General features: G+C 44.2%; 2 protein-coding genes across 2 annotated transcripts in view; both read left to right on the top strand.

Annotated features, from left to right (window-relative positions):
- Positions 1-5,455: 5,455 nt before the first annotated feature.
- LOC142250011 (extracellular calcium-sensing receptor-like) lies at positions 5,456-13,809 on the top strand. The gene is made up of 5 exons (XM_075322076.1): positions 5,456-5,743; positions 8,457-9,287; positions 11,488-11,715; positions 11,918-12,041; positions 12,893-13,809. The coding sequence occupies exons 1-5, from the start codon at positions 5,456-5,458 to the stop codon at positions 13,807-13,809; spliced, it is 2,388 nt and encodes a 795-aa protein (XP_075178191.1).
- Positions 13,810-15,649: 1,840 nt separating this feature from the next.
- Positions 15,650-27,436, top strand: part of LOC142250010 (extracellular calcium-sensing receptor-like) — a 28,181-nt gene continuing 16,394 nt past the window's right edge. Inside the window, exons 1-3 of the mRNA XM_075322075.1 lie at positions 15,650-15,858; positions 20,398-20,680; positions 24,171-24,983. Of these exons, the coding sequence (XP_075178190.1) occupies positions 15,650-15,858; positions 20,398-20,680; positions 24,171-24,983 (1,305 nt within the window). The remainder of the gene's footprint in view (positions 15,859-20,397; positions 20,681-24,170; positions 24,984-27,436) is intronic.

The raw sequence follows: 27,436 nt of genomic DNA, 5'->3' as shown, positions 1-27,436 counted from the left end.
GTAACTCAGTTGAACTTTATTCCCATGCCAAATGTTCTGATATCGCAGACTCCTGTCTTTGAAACCCACTAATTAGTACCTTTCCATGGGATACAATCTCCTCGATGAGAGTGCAATGGATGAACCCTGTATAACGCTGGTGGGTGTAGACCCACTAGAACCTGTGATGGTGAGAATACGTGTGGCGGCCCTGTGGCTTCAGGCACCACAGGGTACTGCACCTCACCTGAGGTGCAGTATTCATCTCGGATACGGAGGAGGTCATCACCGAAAACCACCACCAAACACACTCATCCAACACATAACACAGGGGGAGCTTCCACTGGGACTGGGCTAGGGTAGGTGCCAGGGGTGGCCATCACAAGCTATGAGACCTTTTGCCCACTAGTTCAGGAACCCGTGAGGCGGGGCACCAACAGGGGAAGTTAGGAGCCATCTCACACAGTAGTCAGTCACGTCCGGGCGCAGCAAGCGCCAGGTCGTACTCAGGAGGAGATAAGCAAAGACACGGACAGTTCGGGGCCTGTTGTCTGGAGTTGGAAGCTTGACCCGGGTTCTTAGGAAAGAAGGGGAATCCCAGGGTTCGCAGGGAGTGCAGGAAGCACCCGTGACCCATTCCATGGCCCAGGAGCTGTGGTGTAGGGAACCTGTTGAAAGGTGATGCACAAAAGGAAACACCGGCCTTATCCGGGATCGGCTGAGGCCCATCACAGGTAAGCTCGGTGCTCCAACGGCGATGTGCTTCCAGTGAGTAAAAGAACTTGAACTGAACCCTCTGTTTCATCCCGATACTGCCGGTGCTCTCAACATTGCGCCCCTGCGCCATAGGCAACTACCACCTATATCATCCTCCTTGGGGCCTAGCTCTACCTGTGGAGAGCTGCAGCACCAGAGCTTCGTCACCATCTGCCCCAGCAGAGAGAGAGAGAGAGAGAAGTTCCGCAGCGGTGGCTAATAATTGGCCGCACACCACAGATGGCGTCACAAACAACTACCGCCAACATCCCCATCTTTATTGACACCGACGGGGTCACGGAACCGGGCAAGGACACCGCGGCGACCCAGGAGAAGAACCGCGGCCCGGTGACGGGTAACCTCAGACCCCATGGGCACGTCATACGCTTGTCCACTGGTAGTCTCCAGGTACCACTTCAGGACAGTCACCGGGATTGCAGCAGCTAACCATAGGGTTAGAGACATGGGTGTGAGGTACAGGCAGACAAATGCAAAAGATGTAGTCAGACTATCTGAGGTCAGGGCAGGTAGTGCAGGATCAATATAAATACATCTGAGATCTGGAGCAAAGAGGTCGGGATAAAGGAGTAGGCAAACAAGGTCAGAAAACAGGATAGACAATAACAGAAAGAACTTTACAGGAATCTAGACAGGAACCGAACTAGAACCTTGGATCAGGTGAGGAATGCTCTAAGGAGTTGCCTAATAAACCCCCTGCTGCTTTGGGATAGGCCACAGAACCTAAATCCTGCCTCTTCTTAGGATTCAATCTTCATTTCATGCTGATCTAGAGGATAAAGATCTACCCTAGAAGTTCAGGAATATGGTGGAGATGGATATCATATATATTACTTAGAGAATCCCAAAGACTGTGTGGCGCCCCTGAGGCTTCATTCGCCACAGGGTACTGCACCTCACTTAAGGTGCGGTACTTATCCCGGGTAAGGAAGAGTTTAATTGCTCGTATTTCTGTGAGTAAAGAAAACCTTGAAACCGCAGAGACTGTGTCCGCCTGTCCTTGCTGGCACCACACACTTTGGTGCCAACGGCCACTACTCCCCTAATCATCCTCCCTGGGCCCGCTCCACCTATGGGGAGCAGAACCATCTTTGCTGCTACAACCATCCTCCCTGGAGGACAGCGACAGCAGCGGCGGCTAATCCCTGGCCGCGTACCACAGGTGGCATCACGAGACAAACAATCCCCATCATCCTCCCCTTTTATTGTCCGCCACAGGGTCACAAAGCTGGGCAGGGTCACCCGTGGCATCGCCAGACCCGACATCACTGGACTGGCGACGAGTAACCAGCTAACCCCTTGCCTCATGGGTGCTACAACTGCACCTGATAGGGGACTTTAGCTTCCATAACTGTAATTCGAATATTGGAAAATCTAAAAAGAATTGTTGTAAATGTCTGAATGTATTTACTTTTACCAAAGTTTACTATTACATTTTTCTCTTTTTCTTTGACTATTTGTCCAAAAATATGTTCAGGTCTAAAAATGTTAAAGGGACTGTGCACTACTTTGACATTGATGGCATATCCTTAGGATAGGTCATTATAGTCTGAGCGACCGGGTTCTGACACGTTGCACCCCCGCTGATCAGCTGGTCCTGGTCCCGCTGGTGGCAGCAGGAATTGCTCAGTTCCGAAGCTGCACCGTCTTCTGATAGCAACCGCTGCCAAGTAGTGCACATCCGCCTCCCATTCTAATCAATAGGATGCAGATGTGCAGTACCTGGCCACGGCCGCTATCAGAAGACGGAGCAGCACTGGAACAAGGCATTTCCGGCTGCATGCTACCGCTGCCGGGACCGAGATCAGCTGATCGGCGGGGGTGCTGGATATCGGACCCCAGCCAATGAGAGATTGATGGCCTATCCTAAGGTTAGGCCATCAATGTCAAAGTAATGGACAACCCCTTTAACTGTTAATTGATACAAGATAGAACTTCACAGTAGTCTCCCGTCATCAGGGACTGTGAGACCAAAACCTTTTATATTTTTGGAAAAAATTAAATCATTATTGGAATTTATTCTTATTTCCTTGATGTATTTGAACCTGTCCCTTATAATGATATAACTTGTCATTCATTTTCAGGACTTTCTAAGTCATTTCTATTGGGGATTAGGAGTAGATCTAGGTATAATTACCTCCTATATAATCATCATCTTCATCATCTTCACCTTTGCACCTTGTTATTAGCGAAGCCTAGCATTATATTGATTGCTGTGATTTTAAAAGCTCAGATGGACAAAAAAATTAAATTGCTGAAATTATACGGTCAACTTATTTCCTGGAGGAAAATCAAAACCTATAAAAGGTGGCAAAACGTCTGATGTTCTGCAGTAGATGGAGCGATGCCCGCACGAAAACGCTGCCCGCCGTGTCACATGGTAAGCCTGACCTTGCAGGAAGAATTAGATTATACATTTCATAAAATATAAATTTACTTTTATTTTTTTCAGTATATATTTTGGATTATTATATACTGTATAATTTTAAAAAATCCAAATATTCCATTTTCTTGCAAATCTATTTAATTACAAATAGTAAAGATCATTTTCCCCTACTTAATATTTACCAATTAATCATATTTTTAAATTATGATTTACTTCTCAAAATTCAATTCTAAAATATTTTCCCAATATAGATGGCTATACAAGTATTAATTATATAAAAATAAACTAAAAAGAAAAGATATATAATATTCAAACGAGGAGGTAAAAGACTTGAAATAATACGGAAGTTTCTCTGTTATTTTGACATACATTAAAATAAAAAGTAAAAGTCAAGAGACTTTAATATAGAAAATTAAGAAATGAAAATAACTTGGAAGAAAAAGTTGCTGAATTATTTAGTATTTTATTTTTTAATTTATTTAACGCATAATATGAGCCTTAGAAAATATCCAATTATTATGTTTGAACTTGAAATTACTCCTCTTCTATCTCTCTTTATATCTACACTGAACAAGAATAGAAATGCGACACTTTTCTTTTTCCTCCCATTTTTCATGAGCTGAACTCAAAGATCTGAGACTTTTTCTATGTACAAAAGGCCTTATTCTCTTAGATATTGTTCACATATTTGTCTAAATCTGTGTTAGGCTGGAATCACACTTGCGAGTGTAAAATGGGTCCGATTCTCATGCTGGAAAGTCGGACGATTTCTGTTCACTTTTCATCAGTGTGCTGTCAGTGTGCTATCAGTTTTTACCCTCAGCAGCTGCTATTCATGTACTGTTATGTACAGGAGCATTTACATTGTTCTCTGCTATATGCGTGAAATGTATTGAGAAAAACGGATGTCACTAGGATGGTGTCCGTGTGACATCCTTTTTTTTTCACGCACCCATAGACATGCATTGAAGAGACTTGTGCGAGAAACTCAGCAAAACGCAACATGCTGCGATTTTTTTCTCAGTCCGATTTGGACTGAGAAAAAAATACCAGATCGGAGCTGCCTCATTGATTAACATTGGTCCGAGTGCAATGTGAAATTTTCTCGCATTGCACTCGTGCAAGGTAATCGCAAGTGTGAAGTCGGCCTTAGGCCGGTTTCACACATCCGGCTTTTTGCCGGTTTGCCGGATCCGGCACTCTCCCATACAGTGACTACAGTACAGTGACAGCGCAACAAGCGCCGGTCACGTGCTGTCATGTGACCGGCGCATGTGACCCGGAAGTTACAGCGCTGTCACTGTACTGTATTGTCTGTACGGGAGAGCGCCGGATCCGGCAAACCGGCGAAAAGCCGGATGTGTGAAACCGGCCTTAGTGAGTACTTCTCTTCTCCTTTGTGGAGATCATCCATCCACCTCACAGGTGTGACATATCCAGATGCTGATTAGACAGCATGATAATTGCACAGGTGTGCCTTAGGCTGGCCACAATAAAAGGCCACTCTAAAATGGGCATCAATGTTACCGTTTTGATGGGGTGTGAAAACCAGTTGATCAGGTTGGTGATTGTGGTCTGTGGATTGTTGGTCCTCTCCTCTTCAGTGACTGCGAAGATGCTGGATATTGGCAGGAACAAGAACACACATATTCGCCGATCCAGAGCATCCCAAACCTGGTCAATGTGTGACTTGTCCGGTGACTATGCTACCATACAAGAATTGGGGTGTTTTCAGCTTCCAGGAATTGTACAGATCCTTGCACCATGGGGCCGTGCGTTATCAGCTGTAACATGGGGTGATGGTGGTGGATGAGGCACAACAATGGCCTATCTATCTATCCATCTATCTATCCATCCATCCATCCATCTATCACCTTACTGTTTTCTCCTCAGATGATGCTTCTCTTTGTCTGGATCACTAAGTTCCTCCTCGTACCAGTGAGTGAAGCTTGGCCGTCCTGCCGATTCTCAGAGACGCCATTAGCGACTTATAAACATGGCGGACAGATCATCATCGGAGGCCTGATACCTGTGCACGAAAAAACAGTCAAACAGACATACAAATTTACAGAGAAGCCGCCATCCCGCATGTGCGAAAAGTAAGTGAACCCTGTATTTTATTTATCTTTACATTATGGACGCGGCCGTGATGTGTCATGTAGTACTGACGATCTGTCCCTGCAATCTACGGGGTCTCATAGTTACCGCCCTCAAACATTCTTTTACAGCCATTTTTTAGTTTTTGGGCTCTTCATTATCAGAATATAGAAACCCTGAGATTTATCTTTGCTTTTTCACCTCTTCTTTAGGTTTTACATGGAGAAATACCAGTACGTCCTCGCAATGCTATTTGCCGTTAAGGAAATCAATGCCAACCCGCTGCTGATACCGAACGTCACGCTGGGCTACGAGGTTTACGACACTTGTTATTCGGACTTGGCTGCTATAGACAGTGTTATGTATTATCTCTCAGGGAATCAATCCAAGGTGCCAAATTACAGCTGCCGCACAACACCACCAAAACTATCCGCAGTGGTGGGAGATTCGCCATCTTCTGGGTCGGTTGCAATCGCTCGAATATTGGGGCTCACATATTTTCCACAGGTAAAAAGGGGAAGGACAAAGCTTTGAGGTCTGCGCAGGGCAATGTACTGTGTGCACCAGAGAGGGGTCTGGGGGTCTGTGAAGAGCAATGTACTGTATGCACGTTAGAGAAGTCTGGGGTCTGCACAGGGTAATGTACAGTGTGCACCAGAGAGAGGTTTGGGGCCTGCACAGGGTAATGTACTGAGTGCACTAGAGAGGAGTCTGGGGTCTGTACAGGGTAATGTACTGTGTGTACTAGAGAGGAGTCTGGGGTCTGTACAGGGTAATGTACTGTGTGTACTAGAGAGGAGTCTGGGGTCTGCACAGGGCAATGTACTGAGTGCACTAGAGAGGAGTCTGGGGTCTGTACAGGGTAATGTACTGTGTGTACTAGAGAGGAGTCTGGGGTCTGCACAGGGCAATGTACTGAGTGCACTAGAGAGGAGTCTGGGGTCTGTACAGGGTAATGTACTGTGTGTACTAGAGAGGAGTCTGGGGTCTGCACAGGGCAATGTACTGTGTGTACTAGAGAGGAGTCTGGGGTCTGCACAGGGTAATGTACAGTGTGCACCAGAAAGAGGTCTGGGGCCTGCACAGGGCAATGTACTGAGTGCACTAGAGAGGAGTCTGGGGTCTGTACAGGGTAATGTACTGTGTGTACTAGAGAGGAGTCTGGGGTCTGCACAGGGCAATGTACTGTGTGTACTAGAGAGGAGTCTGGGGTCTGCACAGGGCAATGTACTGAGTGCACTAGAGAGGAGTCTGGGGTCCGCACAGGGTAATGTACTGAGTGCACTAGAGAGGAGTCTGGGGTCTGTACAGGGTAATGTACTGAGTGCACTAGAGAGGAGTCTGGGGTCTGCACAGGGCAATGTACTGAGTGCACTAGAGAGGAGTCTGGGGTCTGTACAGGGTAATGTACTGAGTGCACTAGAGAGGAGTCTGGGGTCTGCACAGGGCAATGTACTGAGTGCACTAGAGAGGAGTCTGGGGTCTGCACAGGGTAATGTACTGGGTGTACTGCATTTGTATTCACTTCCTGTAGTCTGATACCTCTAAATAAAATCCTGAGGTACTAATTGTCTTCAAAAGTCATCTAATTAGTAAATTGAGTCCACCTATGTGTAATGTATTCTCAGTAAAACTACAGCTGTTTTGTGAGGTTTGTATGATAACATTGGAGATCAATCAGCATCATGAAAACCAATGAACACACCAACAGGTCAGGGATAAAGTTGTGGAGAAGAGTAAAGTAGTGTTAGGTTATAAAAAAATATCCCAAGCTCTGAACATCTCATGGAGCACTGGTCAATCCATCATCCAAAAATGGAAGGAGTACCGCTCAACTGCAAACCTACCCAGACATGGCCGGCCACCTACACTGACATCTTATTATGGTCACTCTGGAGGAGCTGCAGAGATCACGGCTCAGGTGGGAGACTCTCTCTACAAAACACCTATTTGTCATATACACCACATATCTGGCATTTATAGAAGAGTGGCAAGAAGAAAGACATTTTAGAAAGCAAGCCATAAGAAGTCCCTTTTGCAGTCTGCAAAAAGCCATGTAGGGGACACAGCTAGAATGTGGAAGAAGATGCTTTGGTCAGCTGAGGCCAAAGTAGAACTTTTAAGGCAAAACACTGTGTTTGCCAAAAAACTAGTACTGCACATCACCCTGAAAACACCATGCTGACCAACACAACTGGTGGCAGGATCCTGCTGTGGGGAGGCTTTTCTTCAGCAGAGGCAGGGAAGCTGGTTAGAGCTGATGGGAAGATGGATGGAGCTAAATACAGGGCAATCCTGGAGAAAAACTTGTTAGAGGCTGCAAAAGACTTGAAACTGGAGCGTAGGTTCACCTTCCAGCAGGACAACGACCAGAGCTACAATGGATGGTTTAGATCAAAGCATATTCATGCAGGTGAACGGCCCAGTCACAGTCCAGACCAAAATCCCATTGAGAATATGAGACAAGACTTGAAAGTTGCTAATCACAGACGTCTCCATTGAACCTCACTGAAAGCTTGTGGGCAAAGAAGAAGTAGCAAAAATGTCACCTCTAGATGTACAAAGCTGGTAGCGACTTACACCAAAAGATCTGCAGCAGTAATTACAGTGGAAGGTGGTCTTACAAAGTATTGACTCAGGGGGGCTGAACACAAATGCACGTCACAATTTTTAAGTTTATATTTTTAAAATCTTTAGAAAACCATGTATCAATTCCTTTACACTTCACACATACTTGTACTTTGTGTTGGGATGTTGGTATATCACATAAAATACATTTAAGTTTGTGGGTATAACGTTAAAAACTTGGAAAAGTTCACAGGGTATGAATACTTTTGCAAGGCACTGTATATGTGAACAGAAGTCATGGTTGGCCACGTCTATAGCTTAGTGACATATGCACACACTGGGTGTCAGCACACTACCATTAATGAATACATGAACTCCACTATTGCTATATATGTAAAAAAGTGAGATGGTTATCATTTTTTGAACAAGAGACTCAATAAACAAAATGGCCTCCAACCACGATGAGGTACAACATATTGTGCATCTGTACAATAATTTTAGTTTTTTGGTAGCATACTTTAATGACATTCACTGTTGGCCACATCTGTACCTCTACAAAATTCACTGTTGGTCTATGCTGATGTGGTTGATGTATTCTTGGTACCTCTTATTGGGGTCTTTTGAATGGCTATCTCCATGGTTTTCTTTTCAGATCAGCTACGCCTCTGCTCTTCCCTCCTTGGCCGATAAGACCCAGTTTCCTTCTTTTGTCCGCACAGTTGAAACCGTGGACTCTCAGCCGGTCGCTGTGGTCCAGATGATCAAGCACTTTAACTGGTCCTGGGTTGGCATCTTGTCTTCCAATAATGACTATGGAGACCAAGGAAGCCTGAAGCTGAAGGTGGAGATGGCAAAGAACGGAATCTGTGTGGCTTTTGCCAAAACCCTCTCCACCCCTCCGAGCAAAGAAAGTCTTGATATCATCATCACTTCCATCCAAAAAACAAAGACTAACGTCATTGTTCTGTACGCATATGCCACCGAGCTGATCGCTTTTTTCCAGGCCATCAATGCAGCCAAGATCTCTGGGAAAATCTGGATTGCGGTGGGAAGTTGGTTGCCCTCCGCTGTCTTTACACAGAAAGATCTATGGGCCGTTCTTAATGGGACCCTTGGTTTGGCCAAATATAGCTCCAACATCCCAGGGTTTAAGGACTTTCTCTATAGTATAGATCCAGCAAAGTATCCCAATGATATCTTCATAAAGGAGTTTTGGGAACAAGTGTTTCCTTGTAAGTGGAAGGAGAATTATGTGGGCAACATAACTAATGCCACCAATGTCTCGTGGTGCACCGGCAAAGAAAACCTGACTGAAGTGGACAATTCAGTATACGACACCACAAACTTCAGATTATCTGTGTCTGTGTACAATGCTGTGTATGCCGTGGCACAGGCTTTACATAACATGCTGGCCTGTCAGGGCGGGAGCGGGCCCTTCAGCAATGGCACGTGTGCTAACGTCAAGAGTTTCCAACCATGGCAGGTATGGAAGGGCTGAGAAAGTGTACAATTACGAGCCATAGTATATACGGGACTTACTATAGATACAATGTAATATTCTCTGATAATTTGTATCTCCTGCACTGGACTCACTGTAGATACAAAGTATCAGAGAATATTACATTTATCTACAGTGAGTCTAGGACAGGAGATACAAAGAGTCAGAGAATATCACATTGTATCTCCTGCACTGGACTCACTATAGACAGAATGTAATATTCTCTGATACCCTGTATCTCCTGCACTGGACTCACTATAGACACAATGTAATATTCTCTGATAATTTGTATCTCCTGCACTGGACTCACTATAGACAGAATGTAATATTCTCTGATACCTTGTATCTCCTGCACTGGACTCACTATAGACAGAATGTAATATTCTCTGATACCCTGTATCTCCTGCACTATAGACACAATGTAATATTCTCTGATACCCTGTATCTCCTGCACTGGACTCACTATAGACACAATGTAATATTCTCTGATACCCTGTATCTCCTGCACTGGACTCACTATAGACACAATGTAATATTCTCTGATACCCTGTATCTCCTGCACTGGATTCACCATAGATACCATGTAATATTCTCTGATACCCTGTATCTCCTGCACTGGACTCACTATAGACAGAATGTAATATTCTCTGATACCTTGTATCTCCTGCACTGGACTCACTATAGACAGAATGTAATATTCTCTGATACCCTGTATCTCCTGCACTGGACTCACTATAGACAGAATGTAATATTCTCTGATACCCTGTATCTCCTGCACTGGACTCACTATAGACAGAATGTAATATTCTCTGATACCCTGTATCTCCTGCACTGGACTCGCTATAGACACAATGTAATATTCTCTGATACCTTGTATCTCCTGCACTGGACTCACTATAGACAGAATGTAATATTCTCTGATACCCTGTATCTCCTGCACTGGACTCACTATAGACAGAATGTAATATTCTCTGATACCTTGTATCTCCTGCACTGGACTCACTATAGACAGAATATAATATTCTCTGATACCCTGTATCTCCTGCACTGGACTCACTATAGACAGAATGTAATATTCTCTGATACCTTGTATCTCCTGCACTGGACTCACTATAGACAGAATATAATATTCTCTGATACCCTGTATCTCCTGCACTGGACTCACTATAGACAGAATGTAATATTCTCTGATACCCTGTATCTCCTGCACTGGACTCACTATAGACAGAATGTAATATTCTCTGATACCTTGTATCTCCTGCACTGGACTCACTATAGGCAGAATATAATATTCTCTGATACCCTGTATCTCCTGCACTGGACTCACTATAGACAGAATGTAATATTCTCTGATACCCTGTATCTCCTGCACTGGACTCACTATAGACACAATGTAATATTCTCTGATACCCTGTATCTCCTGCACTGGACTCACTATAGACACAATGTAATATTCTCTGATACCTTGTATCTCCTGCACTGGACTCACTATAGACAGAATGTAATATTCTCTGATACCCTGTATATCCTTCACTGGACTCACTATAGACACAATGTAATATTCTCTGATACCCTGTATCTCCTGCACTGGACTCACTATAGACAGAATGTAATATTCTCTAATACTTTGTGTCCCCTGTACTGGACTCACTATAGATACAAAGTATCAGAGAATATTACATTGTATCTCCTGCAATGCATTCCCAATAGATACAATGTAATATTCTCTGATACTTTGCATCCCGTTCACTGGACTCACCATAAATACAATGTAATATTCTCTGATAATTTGTATCTCCTGCACTAAACTCACTACACATACAATGTAATATTCTCTGATACCCTGTATCTCCTGCCATGCACTCACTATAGATACAATGTAATATTCTCTGATACTTTATCTCCTGCACTGGACTCACTATAGATACAAAGTATCAGAGAATATTAAATTGTATCTATAGTGAGTCCAAGGCAGGAGGTACAAAGTATCAGAGAATATTACATTGTATCTCCTGCACTACACTCACCATAGACACAATGTAATATTCTCTGATACTTTGTATAGCCTGCCTTTCTATCGCCTCACCATAAATATAATGTTATATCCTCTGATACCTTGTATCTCCTGCACTGCACTCACTACAGATACAATATAACCCTTTTCTGCCTCTTCTTTGCCTTTAAGCTTTTCCATTACATTAAAATTGTGCATTTTCTGAACTCTGCTGGGGAGAGAGTCGCCTTTGATGAAAAGGGAGAACTGAAAGGACTTTATGATGTTCTGAATTGGCAAATGACTCAGGATCTGAAGGGAGGACTCGTCAATGTCGGAATCTTTGATGACTGGGGCCCCAATGGTGAAAAGCTCATCCTGAATGAAAAAGAGATCATATGGGGAGAGAATTACAAGAAGGTGAATGGATCCAGATTATTCACTCTTATTACACTGCCTGATGTTCTGCAGCAGCTGTGTCTGACCTGGGATTCTCCAGCTTAGACTACAACTCCCAGCATTCATATTTGGATTTCACATTACCAAATGCTGTTTTCCACTATCCCTACAATCTGCATTAGTATAATATTTTCAGGTCACTCGTCTCCTGTTTTGTTTTCAGGTCCCCCCATCTGTGTGTTGTGACAGTTGTCGCCCAGGATTCTGGAAGGCTCCCAGAGAGGGGCAACCCTTTTGCTGCTATGATTGCCATCCCTGTTCAGATGGAGAAATTTCCAACCAGACCGGTGCGTTCTTAGTTTATAAAAATGACTTCATTTTCTTGATTTACTGCAAAGTCCAAAGTTTGGTAGTTCAGTTATTACATGATAGCGAAGGCGTCTCCAGATTGCTGCACGTTATCAAGAAGTTACTGTAATGCTCACGGCCGGTGTAGTGTCAGCGAGCGGGATTAGTGGACCTACTGGGCCACAGGGGGGACCCACGCTTACCCTTTAATGGGAGGGGCTTAACTAAGTGCTCACCACGAAACGAACACCAGGTACCACTCTCAGGGCAGTGACCGGGACTGTGGGAGCTGATCCCAGGACAGGTGACGGACACAGGGATAACAGGACAGGAGCACAGGACCTGACAACTAGCTAGGTAGCAGACTGGAACACTGACCGATTAACTAGAGGCGTTGCACAGGCACCTTCGCTAATGAGAGGATGCCTTAAATACATAGTGCCATAGGCTGAGAGGCATTTTCTGGAAATAGCGTGCCAGCCCCTTAAGAGGATGGCCGGTGTGCACGCACGCGTCTTAGGTGCCATACCGGGTACCCTGTGCAGCATCTACAGGGCCCGGGAGGTCAAGGAGGCAGCAGCACACATGGATGACTGGGAGAGTACAGGGGAGGACGCAAACTGGCCGGGGAGGTGAGTAAGTTGGCGTCTCTGCAGAGATGCCGGCTCTATAGTTGCCTATTACAACCATGACTTTTACTAGCACTGTATTACTACCGCTGCTGCTTCTTTTACTATACTTTTAGCCTTAATAGGATGTTTCTATGGCAGACAAATACTATAAATGTTACATTATAGAGCTAGAATGGACTTGATACATTGTATTTACGTATTATGCACTGTTTAATCAGATACCACTGACTGCATGAGGTGCCCAGAAGATCAGTGGTCCAACGAGGATCGAATCAAATGTATCCCGAAGGTGGTCGAATTTCTTTCCTATGGAGAACCCTTGGGCATAGCGTTGTCCACCATCACCAGCGCCTGCTCGCTCCTCACCATCTCAGTTCTCTGTATCTTCATACGGTTCCGGGATACTCCACTGGTGAAGGCCAACAACAGGAGCCTAAGCTATCTCCTGCTGGTGGCCCTGCTCTTCTGCTTCCTCTGCTCCTTCTTGTTCATCGGTCGCCCTTCCATCATTACCTGCCTCATCCGACAGGCCGTATTTGGGACTATATTTTCTCTTTGCGTCTCTTGTATCTTTGCCAAAACTATTACTGTTGTCATTGCCTTTAGTGCCACCAAACCAAACAGCTCCCTCAGAAAATGGGTGGGATCCTCAATTCCCAACTCCATGATCTTCACTGGCTCAAGCATCCAAAGTGTAATCTGCATATCATGGGTCCTTATGTATCCATCATCTCCAGATCTCAACATGAAGGCAACAAAAGGTGTCATCACCGTAGAGTGCAAGGACGGCTCCATCACCTTCTTCTACATCATGTTAGGATTCCTGGGATGTTTGGCTCTTTTGACCCTGGTCATTGCCTTTCTGGCTCGGAACCTTCCTGATGGATTTAATGAGACCAAGTTCATTACATTCAGCATGTTGGTCTTCACCAGTGTTTGGATCTCCTTCATCCCTGCCTATGTCAGCACCAAGGGCAAATATATGGTGGCCGTTGAGATTTTTGCCATTCTCTCATCCACCCTTGGTCTAATTTGCTGTATTTTTGCCCCCAAATGTCACATTATCATCCTGAAACCTCATATGAACACTAAAGAGTATTTAATATCAAAAAGTCAGGTTGGGAAGAAAACATAGAAACCATCTGATTGGCTTCAGAAAGGTGACTAAACAATCTTTAGCATTTTCACCCTCAAGATTTGGCTTTTCTCCACTTATCAGAACATGAAATTGTATGTGGTCATCAATGTAAAAAAAATGTGCAGCTCTCATTTGAACTTCTAGTGCAAAATCAATAGGCTGACATTTCTTAATTTCCTTGTTCCACTGGTTAACTTTGCTGTCTAGACTTGGACACAGTCAACAGTCATCTCGTTATCACTGGAGGGCAAGCATCTATTGGACTGCATTGGGCCTTGATAATACAAGATGGTATTGCCATACTTTGACCTTCTATTGTCATTCTGGGATATGCTGTATTCAATCTGGATATTGTATTGGTCTGTGGATGCTTTTCTGTCTCTCATTCATTGCAGCTGCCATAAAGTGCACCCACCTGTCACAGTCGTTTCCCTGTAGGAGAGAATCTTTGCTTTGAGACTCTGCACATAAAAGGTATTCTTTTTCTTTTAGCTAGGAGAGGGTTAATGTCTGTATTCCTTTTCAGCAAGCATGTATTCACCTCTTCAGGTGTTTCCAGTTTGGGACCTCTCCCAGTCCCTATATATACCCTCTGCTTCCAGTAGAGGGCGCCGGTTATTCTCATTCAGATGGAAGCTTGGCCTGGAGGTGAAAAGAGCTGGAGAAGCCCTCTATGCTACTTGCTGTGTTGGCTGCAGCATTGGTGCTGACTGCAGTAGTCTGTGGTGCACTGATTGTATGGTTTGGAAGCTTCCCAGTTTTTTTTCCCTGTGCACATTTAGTGGTTTCTTTGTGTGTGATTGCTGTGTGTACGAGTTGTTTTCCCCTGTCCATGTGTAGCTGTGGGGTTTGTGTTTAGTGTCCTGGCTCATCCCTCGGGTGGAGGTGAGGGAGGGAAGTTACATCAGGGTTTGGACAGGAGTTAGGGTCACGCTGGCGACTCAAACCTAGCTACCATCTAGCGTACCTCTGAGCTGAGGGACAGCGCAAGGTTCCCCAGTCAGAGGGTCAGCTTAGGTGTCCCGGTCCTGTCATCTGGACCCCGTGACACCGCTATACTTCACCATTTATACAGAAAGTACAGGGAGGGATTATCTCTTACATGGTCAGGTATGAGCAAATATATAAAAGTGAGAAATAAACAACCACAATAAAAATAACATAGATGACTCTATCACTGTAATTTCTTAGGTCTTTACACCTTTGTTTGAAGCTGGTTAATAAATTTACAATTTTCACAATGTTCTCGTTGTTTCTATTTCTTTTAACATCACATGAATACTTGGCACGTTATTCGCATATTTACATTTCTAATCACCTCCAGGGGTCGTGGTTGTCAACAGATGCCAGTATGAATGACCATGACCATGAAGGAGGTCGACAAGGTCCTCAGGGGCGGACGTCATTCTGCCTCTTTCATCATTTCGCACGTCTGTGTCCTTGAAAATCTCACCAAAAACAAATCTGATGCTTTACAACAAATCCCCCAGATATATGGATATAATGAGTCTCCCGAGCAGTTGCTAATGTGACTTCTTACAAAATGACGGCCCAAAATTGTCCTGGAAGACGAGAGAATTGGACGTTTCACAGGAGGTTTCGCCTGATCCACCAGGAATATGAGTTGATTGGAAACAGACGCAGAATAATTTAATCAATTTTCCACAATTATCCCATTAGAACACTTCAATTATCCTGTCACACGGCAAGTACTCAGACAACCATGGAGGAGGAGATATAAGTGAGGCGCCGCTGCTCACTGTGGATGGAGGTGCCGCTCCTCCCGGTGGTCACACACATGAGTCTAATCATTCACTGTCACGTCTCTGACCTTCCAATGAGGTTATCGAAGATCCTGGTTTTTCTAGCACTTATCGTAGTTGTCCAAGAATCTGCACAAAACCGATGTCACCTGGAAAAGGAAAGCATTAAATCCTTCTCCTCCCGGGGAGACATCATCCTCGGAGTCATCACTCTCATCCATTCCACTATCAACCAACAGTACGAGACGTACAACGAGAAACCAGAGGCTGCAACGTGCGAAGAGTAAGAGATCGCAAAGATAAATGATGGAGAAATCATAGGAATAGAGCAATAATGTATTTATCACCTATCTATCTATCTATCTATCTATTATCTTTTTTCTGTTAGGTTGAGTAGTTGGGGTTGATCCTCAAAACCCAAGGTCCAGGTGGGCAGCAGATGGGTGGGGCACACAGGACACAGATAGCTGAGGGACTGGAGACTGCAGGCATACAGGTAGCAGAAGTACTGGAAGAGGCAGGCAGACAGGAGACAGGTAGCAGAAGTACTAGAAGAGGCAGGCAGACAGGAGATAGGTAGCAAAAGTACTGGAAGCTGTAGGCAGACAGGAGACAGATTGAAGAAGTACTGGAAGCTATAGGCAGACAGGAGACAGAAGAAGTACTGGAAGCTGCAGGCAGACAGGTAGCAGACATACTGGAAGCTGCAGGCAGACAGTTAGCAGAAGTACTGGAAGCTGCAGGCAGACAGGTAGCAGAAGCACTGGAGGGGGCGGCAGACAGATAGCAGAAGTACTGGAGGCTGCAGGCAGACAGGTAGCAGAAGTACTGGAAGCTGCAGGCAGACAGGTAGCAGAAGTACTGGAGGCTGCAGGCAGACAGGTAGCAGAAGTACTGGAGGCTGCAGGCAGACAGGTAGCAGAAGTACTGGAAGCTGCAGGCAGACAGGTACCAGAAGTACTGGAGGTTGCAGGCAGACAGGTAGCAAAAGTACTGGAGGCTGGAGGCAGACATGTAGCAAAAGTACTGTAAGCTGCAGGCAGACAGGTAGTAGAAGTACTGGAGGCTGGAGGCAGACAGGTAGCAGAAGAACTGGAAGCAGCAAGCAGACGTCCTGAAGACTGGAGACAGACAGCTGTGCACAGACAAACTCAAAGTCTTAATACCAAAACACAGTAACTATCTACAGTATTGCTTGAATCCATATTTTTGTGCATACATTTTGACTTAAAACTACATAAGATTTCCACACAAGTCCTAAAACTAGATAAAGATCCCAATCCAACAAATGAGTCAAAATTATTAGATTTAGTATTTTTTTTAATGTGGAAAATGATCCAATATCACATGTCTATGAGTGGTAAAGTATGTCAACCCTTCACTCTTAGTATCTGGTGCAACAATTTATATGTTCCCGCTAATTTATGATTATTCCTGCACATCAGATGGAGGAGTTTGAGCCCGCTCCTCTATATAAATCAGCTCCCCCCCACTATGTTAGTGGGTGGATTCCCACCCTGAGCTGCTTGTTTCAGGTCCTTACACAACATTTCTATAGGGTTAAGGTCAGGACTGTGACTCGGCTGTTCCATAACTCTACCTTTCTTCTTCTTTGACCATTCTTTTGTAGAATGACTTGTGACTTTGGGTCTTTTTCTTGCTGTATTACCCATGTCTTCCTCAGATTCAGCTCATGGACAGACGTCCTGGTATTTGCCTTTAGAATTTGCTGATATAACTTAGAATTCATTGTTCCATCAATGATGGCAGCTGTCCTGGCTCAGCGGCAGCAATACTGGCCCAACCCTGATACCACCACCAACATAAGTCAGAAGTTTGGAGGTTTATGCTGAAGTGCAGATGTTTTTCTTTCTTTGTCTACAAATCATTGTTCCAATAGCTTCTGACTTGTCCACATGATTGTCAGCAAACTGCAGAGGGCAACAATGTTCTTTTGGAAGGACTTTCTCATTGCAGACCTAGATGTTCAGTGTCCTCCTGTTGGTAGATTCATGAACAGTAACATTAGCTAATGAAATTGAGGCCTTTTGTATCTTAGAACATATCTTGGGTTCCTTTGTGACCCTGAGGACTATGTTATCTTTTTTTATACTCTTCAAGGGACTTTTGTTGGTTGACTGTTCCTGAGGAAATTCCTCCATTCGAACACAATCTGTGGATTGGTGGAGTCCAAACTCTTTAGGGGTGCTTCACACACAGCGAGATCGCTGCCGAGATCGCTGCTGAGTCACGCTTTTTGTGACGCAGCAGTGACCTCATTAGCGATCTCGCTGTGTGTGACAATGAGCAGCGATCTGGCCCCTACTGCGAGATCGCTGCTCGTTACACACAGCCCTGGTTCGTTTTCTTCAAAGGCGCTCTCCCGCTGTGACACACAGATCGCTGTGTGTGACAGCGAGAGAGCGACAAATGAAGCGAGCAGGGAGCAGGAGCCGGCGTCTGACAGCTGCGGAGGCTGGTAACTAAGATAAACATCGGGTAACCAAGGTGGTTACCCGATATTTACCTTAGTTACCAGCCTCCGCAGCTCTCACGCTGCCTGTGCTGCCGGCTCCGGCTCTCTGCACATGTAGCTGCTGTACACATCGGGTTAATTAACCCGATGTGTTCTGTAGCTAGGAGAGCAAGGAGCCAGCGCTCAGTGTGCGCGGCTCCCTGCTCCCTGCACACACAGCTAAGCGGTGTGCGCTGGTAACTAATGTAAACATCGGGTAACCATACCCGATGTTTACCTTAGTTACCAGTGTCCGCAGCTTCCAGACGCCGGCTCCGTGCAAGCGCAGCGTCGCTTGCACGTCGCTGCTGGCTGGGGGCTGTTCACTGGTCGCTGGTGAGATCTGCCTGTTTGACAGCTCACCAGCGACCATGTAGCGATGCAGCAGCGATCCTGACCAGGTCAGATCGCTGGTCGGATCGCTGCTGCATCGCTAAAGTGTGAAGGTACCCTTAGTGATGGTCTTGTAACCTCTTTGCAGTCTTATGAGCATCCACAGCTTTTCTTCCAAGGTCCTTAGAAATATCCTTTGTTCATGTCATTGACTTCCACAAACGTGTGTTGTGAAGATCAGGATTTGCTAGATCCCTGTCCTTTAGAGAAAAAAGGTCACCCACTCCCAGCTGATAAGGCATCCCATTGATTGAAAACACAAGACTCTAAAGTCAACTTCATATTATCTGCTGATTCTTAAGGTTCACATACTTTTACGCCTCACAGACATATGAGAAAAAGACTTGGGTGTATGATTGGACGGCAAATTCAACTTTAGTGACCAGAGCCAGGCAGCTGCTGCTAAAGGTAATAAAATAATGGGATGAATTAAAAGAGACAGAGATGCCGATGACAAGAACATAGTTAGGGCTCCGTCACTAGTGCGGTTACACTTAGAACATTGTGTACTGTACTGAGTCCCTGTGTATAAGGACAGATCTGAAAAAGAGCGGGTGCAAAGAAGGGCGACCAAGGTTATTAAGGGAAAGGGGGATCTACGGGTTATCAAACTTTCTGTTGGGAAACATGAAGTCTTAGAGGAGATCTTATTGCAATGTACAAATATAAGAAGGGACAGTGCAGAGATCTGTATAGTGATCATTACACCTAGGCCTGCGATGAGTATTAGGTGCATCCTCTAAAAGGTTTAATCATAATCACAGATAGTGATTTGTTTCTATAAAAGCAGTCAGACTATGAATTCTTTAATGTAAGAGTTGTAAAAATATTGATTTTTTACTGTACAAGCAGTGATAATATGAATTATTTACTGTATGAGCTGTGGGAATATGGATTCTTTACTGTAAGAGCAATGAGACTGTGTATTCTTTACTGTAAAAGCAGCAAGATTATGGATTTTATTACTGTACAAGCAGTGAGACTATGTATTCTTTACTGTAAGAGCAGTAATACTATTGATTCTTTACTGTATGAGCAGTGAAACTATGGATTCTTTACTGTATGAGCAATGAGACTATAGAATCTTTACTGTGAGAGCTGTGAGTCTATAAATTCTATACTGTGAGAGCAGTGAGATTATAGATTCTTTACCAGCAGAGAGTCTATGTATTCTTTACTAGGACAGCAGTAAGACTATTGATTTGTTAATATGACATCAGCAAGATTATGTACTCTTTACTGTAAGAGCAATGAGACTCTGGATTATTTACTGTGAGAGCAGTGAGTTTATGGATTATTTACTGTATGAGTAGTGAGACAATGGATTCTTTACTGTTCAACCAGTGAGACTATGGATTATTTACTGTAAGCGCAATGAGACTATGGATTTTTACTACAGGAGCAATTATATTAACTTAGTACGGTATATCGAATAATTTTCCTCAATTAAAAACAAAAAAATGCAATATTTTGTTTGATTTAGTTCACTTTATCTACTTTTGTTAAAATCTGACATAGATTTACATAAAATTTATACAGAAACATGGAATATTTGGATCCCAAACTTTAAAGCTCGCCCCAATTGCAACACTTAAATTAGAGAGGAGAAAAAGGAAAGTAAAAAGATTTAATGAAATGATCATTTTTATTATTGTATGATAGAAAGCTCTTCCTTATTTTGTATAAAGTGATATTCGCTGAGCAGTAATGATCTCAGCTGACCTTGTAATGTTACCTGGCCATATCCCGTATGTGGCTGCCCCTTTAAGAAAAGGTAACTCACATATTCCAGCTTTTAGTGCAGGCGGAGTTTGCTAATGTTCTAAGACTCAATGTATCCACTATGGATGTATACCTAGTATGTATGATGTGTGTTTATTAAAGTCACGTTGTCTTCTCCAGTTTTCTTATCAGATATTACAGAGACGTTCTTGCCATCGTGTTCGCCATAGAAGAGATTAATGAGAATATTCATCTCCTGCCGAACCTCACCCTGGGGTTTAATATCTTTGACTCTTGTGTATCCGAGGCCAGAGCCCTCCAGGCCACCTTGATGCTTCTCTGGGAGGAGATGAGTTCTGATTATGAGTCCAGTCCTAGCTGGAAGGATCCATTCCTGGCCGGGATTGTAGGAGATTCCATGTCTACCTTGTCCATCCCCATCGCCAGGATCCTAGGTCCGTGCCATTACCCTCAGGTAAAGCTCTGTGGGTCTATAGGATGGTAGGAAAGGCTGGGGTGGATGCGTTGTATCGACACCTCCATAGTCTGGCAACACAAACACCAGGTCCTGGTTGGGAGGACTCAGGTCACTCCTGGAGGTCTTCTTCCGCAATATCTCCAACATGGAATGCTCTTGAAGCCTTAAAACCTTAAAGCGAATATGTTGTTAAAAAAAAATACCTATTAGTTATATTAGATTTGTTTGTTACATTTTTTTTTTATTGGCAGTGTTTTTTTTATATTTTCATATCACAATCTTTATTAAAGGGAATCTGTCAGTAGGTTTTTGCTACCTCATCTGAGAGCCGCATAATATAGACAAAGAGATTCTGAATCCAATGATGTATCACTTATATTACTGGCTGCAGCAGTTCTGACACAATCAGAGATTTTAGATTTAGCCATGTAGCGGAGCTGAGAGAGCTGTCCCTGCCCACATTAGCCTCTCTATAGACATTGTACATTGACAGTGAGGTGCCGATCAGAGGAGGTGGCGTGTCAGACAACATGGCATGAGCCAGCTAGTCATAGCAATGATAAGGTCCTGCTACTAAAACAAGCATCGCACATAAACGACATCACAGATTTTGACAATAGAGGTAGCCCTGAATTCTACATTTTAACCCTTACAGCATGCTGTCCTCGGATTGCATAGCAAAAACCTTCAGACAGATTCCCTTTAAAAACACACACACTTTTTTGCAATTTTCACAGTGGCCACTGGGGCTTTTTTAAACTCACACATCCTAAATTTCAAGAAGAGTTTACAGCAGTTTCCTTATTACACCTGGAAGTATTACAATAAAAGGTAACACATCTATACACATACGTGATGTCACAGCTCACCTCCTCCTGTACAATGACTGATAACACTTGTATATACAGTAGATAATACAGGATCCACCATTCACAATAGGTTATGTCAGAGACAGTGGCGTATCGCCAATGGCGGCAGATCAGAATGCCATTTTAGGGCCAGTTAGTCAGGGGTCCTGGTGCCGCCCCAACACCAGTTCCTCCTTGCCTGGCATCACACTCTAAACTGTATTGGGATTCTAGATACTGATACAGTTGAAACCAATGATAATAGAGGGAGCGCTCAGTTCCCTCCTCAATAATTTTCCTGCTGTGTCTGTCCTCTTATGATAATGTCACTACTGCGCACCCGCTGTGCTGAGATGTGTGCAGCTGCAGACCTCTCAATAAGCAGCAGTGAGTACACAGTACAATGGCCATAATACTATATGGATGACTATGGGGTGCATTCTAGTGTATGAAGGACTGTGGGGTATGCATTATACTATTTGGAGTACTTTTGGGGGGAATTATAATATATGGAGGACTATGTGTCCCATTGTACGATATGGAGGACTATGGGGTGCATTTTAGTATATGAACGACTATGAGGTGTGCATTATACTATCTGAAGTACTTTTGGGGTGAATTATAATACAGTCATATGAAAAAGTTTGGGCACCCCTATTAATGTTAACCTTTTTTCTTTATAACAATCTGGGTTTTTGCTATTTCAGTTTCATATATCTAATAACTGATGGACTGAGTAATATTTCTGGATTGAAATGAGGTTTATTGTACTAACAGAAAATGTGCAATCCGCATTTAAACAAAATTTGACCGTTGCAAAAGTATGGGCACCTCAACATAAAAGTGACATTAATATTTTGTAGATCCTCCTTTTGCAAAAATAACAGCCTCTAGTCACTTCCTGTAGCTTTTAATGAGTTCCTGGATCCTGGATGAAGGTATATTTGACCATTCCTGTTTACAAAACAATTCCAGTTCAGTTAAGTTTGATGGTCGCCGAGCATGGACCGCCGCTTCAAATCATCCCACAGATTTTCAATGATATTCAGGTCTGGGGACTGGGATGGCCATTCCAGAATATTGTAATTGTTCCTCTGCATGAATGCCTGAGTAGATTTGGAGCGGTGTTTTGGATCATTGTCTTGCTGAAATATCCATCCCCTGCGTAACTTCAACTTCGTCACTGATTCTTGCACATTATTGTCAAGAATCTGCTGATACTGAGTTGAATCCATGCGACCCTCAACTTTAACAAGATTCCCGGTGCCGGCATTGGCCACACAGCCCCAAAGCATGATGGAACCTCCACCAAATTTTACTGTGGGTAGCAAGTGCTTTTCTTGGAATGCCGTGTTTTTTGCCTCCATGCATAACGCCTTTTTGTATGACCAAACAACTCAATCTTTGATTCATTAGTCCACAGGACCTTCGTCCAAAATGTAACTGGCTTGTCCAAATGTGCTTTTGCATACCTCAGGCGACTCTGTTTGTGGCGTGCTTGCAGAAACGGCTTCTTTCGCATCACTCTCCCATACAGCTTCTCCTTGTGCAACGTGCGCTGTATTGTTGACCGATGCACATTGACACCATCTGCAGCAAGATGATGCTGCAGGTCTTTGGAGGTGGTCTGTGGATTGTCCTTGACTGTTCTCACCATTCTTCTTCTCTGCCTTTCTGATATTTTTCTTGGCCTGCCACTTCTGGGCTTAACAAGAACTGTACCTGTGTTCTTACATTTCCTTACTATGTTCCTCACAGTGGAAACTGACAGTTTAAATCTCTGAGACAACTTTTTGTACCTTCCTCTGAACAACTATGTTGAATAATCTTTGTTTTCAGATCATTTGAGAGTTGTTTTGAGGAGCCCATGATGCCACTCTTCATAGGAGCTTCAAATAGGAGAACAACTTGCAAGTGGCCACCTTAAATACCTTTTCTCATGATTGGATACACCTGCCTATGAAGTTCAAGGCTCAATGAGGTTACAAAACCAATTTAGTGCTTTAGTAAGTCAGTAAAAAGTAGTTAGGAGTGTTCAAATCAAGAAATTGATAAGGGTGCCCATACTTTTGCACCAGTCAAATTTTGTTTAAATGCAGTTTGCACATTTTCTGTTAGTACAATAAACCTCATTTCAATCCAGAAATATTACTCAGTCCATCATTTATTAGATATATGAAACTGAAATAGCTGTTGCAAAAACCCAAATTGTTATAAAGAAAAAAGGTTAACATTAATAGGGGTGCACAAACTTTTTCATATGACTATAACACAAGATCCACCATTCATATAAGAAGATGTTACAGCTCACCTTCTCCTCCTGTACAATGATTGATAATGCCTCTATATACAGTGGATAATACAAGATCCACCATTTACAAAAGGTCACAGTTCACCTCCTCCCCCTACTGTTCAATGACTGATAACACTTTTATATACAGTGAATAACACAAGATTCACCATTCACAATAGGTGATATCACAGCTCACCTTTTTGTATAATAGGCTCTAATATAATGAACGTCAGGCGGCAATGGTGGGGGGGACATAGTGGGAGGCACTAGTGTATTTGGGGCGCAGGGGCGTAACATCATCTCTGCATTCACTCATTTGGACGTTTTCTCTTTTCTAAATTTTCAGATCAGTTTTGGAGCTTTTGATCCGGACTTAGGTGACAGACACCAGTTCCCCACGTTTCTGCGCACAGTACCCAATGAGAACATCCAGAATAAAGCCATCTCTCAGCTTCTGAAGCATCTTGGATGGACATGGGTAGGCATCTTGACCAGAGATGATGACCTGGGGGCAATAGAAGGGCAAAACTTGAAAGAAGAGATAAGTCGTAACCAGGGCTGCGTGGCTTTCCTGGAGAAGATCCATTACCGATACTCCATGGAGAGGATCAGGAAGATATATGACATCGTCATGAACTCTACCACAATGGCGGTTGTTGTGTATAGTGAGGAAATGCACGTGAAGCCTCTTCTGGACATGATAGCAGAGGACGGGGCAAAGGGCAAGATCTGGATCTACACCCTGAGCTTCACCTTCATCCCAGGCATGTTCTCAGAAGGAACTTCAAAACTACTGAATGGCTCCATTGGTCTTGTCCTTCATAGCGAGCCTCTGCCCCAGTTTGACAGTTATCTCCAAAAAATCCATCCAAATAAATACCTCAATGACATCTACATAAAGCAGTTTTGGGAGGTGGCATTCAATTGTAGCTGGTCCTCCAATGCTCCTCCTGGCACAGGAGATGTAGCGATTTGCAGTGGGCATGAAGATTTGGAGGATAAGGTGGAGTCGCTGTTTGAGCTGGGGGATTTGAGTTACACCTTCCAGGCTTACATTGCAGTTTATGCCTTTGCTTATGCTCTTCACAACCTCCTGCACTGTCTGAGCCCTGCAGAGAGGTCCACCGCCTGTGGAGAAGGAGATCTACTGCCCTGGCAGGTATCCAGTTCACGACAAGAGCATTATATACAGTGCCTACAAGTAGTATTCAACCCCCTGCAGATTTAGCAGGTTTGATAAGATGCAAATAAGTTAGAGCCTGCAAACTTCAAACAAGAGCAGGATTTATTAACAGATGCATAAATCTTACAAACCAACAAGTTATGTTGCTCAGTTAAATTTTAATAAATTTTCAACATAAAAGTGTGGGTCAATTGTTATTCAACCCCTAGGTTTAATATTTTGTGGAATAACCCTTGTTTGCAATTACAGCTAATAATCGTCTTTTATAAGACCTGATCAGGCCGGCACAGGTCTCTGGAGTTATCTTGGCCCACTCCTCCATGCAGATCTTCTCCAAGTTATCTAGGTTCTTTGGGTGTCTCATATGGACTTTAATCTTGAGCTCCTTCCACAAGTTTTCAATTGGGTTAAGGTCAGGAGACTGACTAGGCCACTGCAACACCTTGATTTTTTCCCTCTTGAACCAAGCCTTGGTTTTCTTGGCTGTGTGCTTTGGGTCGTTGTCTTGTTGGAAGATGAAATGACGACCCATCTTAAGATCCTTGATGGAGGAGAGGAGGTTTTTGGCCAAAATCTCCAGGTAGGCCGTGCTATCCATATTCCCAGGGATGCGGACCACATGGCCAGGCCCCTTGGCTGAGAAACAGCCCCACAGCATGATGCTGCCACCACCATGCTTGACTGTAGGGATGGTATTCTTGGGGTCGTATGCAGTGCCATCCAGTCTCCAAACGTCACGTGTGTGGTTGGCACCAAAGATCTCGATCTTGGTCTCATCAGAACAGAGAACCTCGAACCAGTCTGTCTCAGAGTCCTCCAAGTGATCATGAGCAAACTGTAGACGAGCCTTGACATGACGCTTTGAAAGTAAAGGTACCTTATGGGCTCGTCTGGAACGGAGACCATTGCGGTGGAGCACGTTACTTATGGTATTGACTGAAACCAATGTCCCCACTGCCATGAGATCTTCCCGGAGCTCCTTCCTTGTTGTCCTTGGGTTAGCCTTGACTCTTCAGACAAGCCTGGCCTCGGCACGGGTGGAAACTTTCAAAGGCTGTCCAGGCCATGTGAAGCTCATTGTTCTTTGTGCCTGAAATACTTCTTAATACTTTAGGGGAACCAAACAGAATTCTTGTGGTTTGAGGGGTTGAATAATAAATGACCCTCTGAATAAACTTTTCACAATTTAAAAAAAAAAAATAAAAAAAGAAATAACATTCTTTTTTGCTGCAGTGCATTTCACACTTCCAGGCTGCTCTACAGTCCAAATGTCACAATGCCAAGTTAATTCCGAATGTGTAAACTTGCTAAATCTGCAGGGGGTTGAATACTACTTGTAGGCACTGTATAACAGGGGTCCTTAACCTGTGGCTAGAGGGCCACATGTGGCTTGCGGGCCTGTGATGTGTGTGCGGCTCCTGGCTGTCTTCCAGTTTGGTGCATTAGCACCTGGTCTAGCAAACGGCTATGAAGAGCAGGTCTCCAGATGGCAACTTTTGTGTTTAGCCCCACATAGAAGAGCAGATCTGAATGGAGGTATTGTTGGTGTGATTTCTGTGGAAAAGCTTTGGCTGTCATGATACCGGTAATGGGGATCTGGGTGGCACTACTGTATGTGGCTTGCAACCCACTCTCAGAGCTGAATGTGGCTTCCAACCCGCTCTCAGAGCTGAATGTTGCTCGCAAGCCGCTCTCAGAGTCAAATGTGGCTTGCGACCCTGCCTCAGAGCTGGATGTGGCTCGCAACCCTCTCTCAGAGCTGAATGTGACTCATGACCCTCTCTCAGAGATGGATGTGGCTTGCGACCTTCTCTCAGAGTTGGATGTGGCTTGTGACCTTCTCTCAGAGTTGGATGTGGCTCGTGACCCTCTCTCAGAGCTGGATGTGGCTTGTAATTCTCTCTTAGAGCTGAATGTGGCTTGCAAACCTCTCTCAGAGCTGAATGTGGCTTGTAACCCTTTATGAGAGCTGGATGTGGCTTGCGATCGTCTCTCAGAGCTGGATGTGGCTTGCAACCCTCTCTCAGAGCTGGATGTGGCTCAAAACCCTCTGACAGAACTGAATGTGGCTCGCAACATTCTCTCAGATCTGGATGTGGCTCATGACTCTCTATCAGAGTTGGATGTGTCTAGCAACCCTCTCTCAGAGCTGACTATTGCTCATTACCCTCTTTCAGAGGTGGATGTGGCTTGCGATCCTCTCTGAGCTGGATAGGGCTCGCGATCCTCTCTCTGAGCTAGGTGGGGCTCGTGACAGTCTCTCACAGCTGGATGTGGCTCGCAGGCCTTTCTTAGAGCTGGATGTGACTCGCAACCCTCTCTCAGAGCTGCATGTGGCTTGCGATCCTTTCTCAGAGTTGGATGTGGTTCATGACCCTCTCTCAGAGCTAGATGTGGCTTGCAGCCCTCTCTCAGAGCTGAATGAGGCT

This window comes from Anomaloglossus baeobatrachus, chromosome 8 (assembly GCF_048569485.1).
Source record: "Anomaloglossus baeobatrachus isolate aAnoBae1 chromosome 8, aAnoBae1.hap1, whole genome shotgun sequence".
Lineage (NCBI taxonomy): Eukaryota > Metazoa > Chordata > Amphibia > Anura > Aromobatidae > Anomaloglossus > Anomaloglossus baeobatrachus.
This window is presented reverse-complemented; position numbering and strand designations above follow the sequence as displayed.

Bases quoted from the DNA above. Each gene is read 5' to 3' on its own strand.
- LOC142250011 (XM_075322076.1), top strand. From the start codon at position 5,456: ATGGAGAAATACCAGTACGTCCTCGCAATGCTATTTGCCGTTAAGGAA. The intron at 5,744-8,456 runs GTAAAAAGGGGA...TTTTCTTTTCAG, and splicing joins GGCTCACATATTTTCCACAG to ATCAGCTACGCCTCTGCTCT. The intron at 11,716-11,917 runs GTGAATGGATCC...TTTTGTTTTCAG, and splicing joins GGGGAGAGAATTACAAGAAG to GTCCCCCCATCTGTGTGTTG.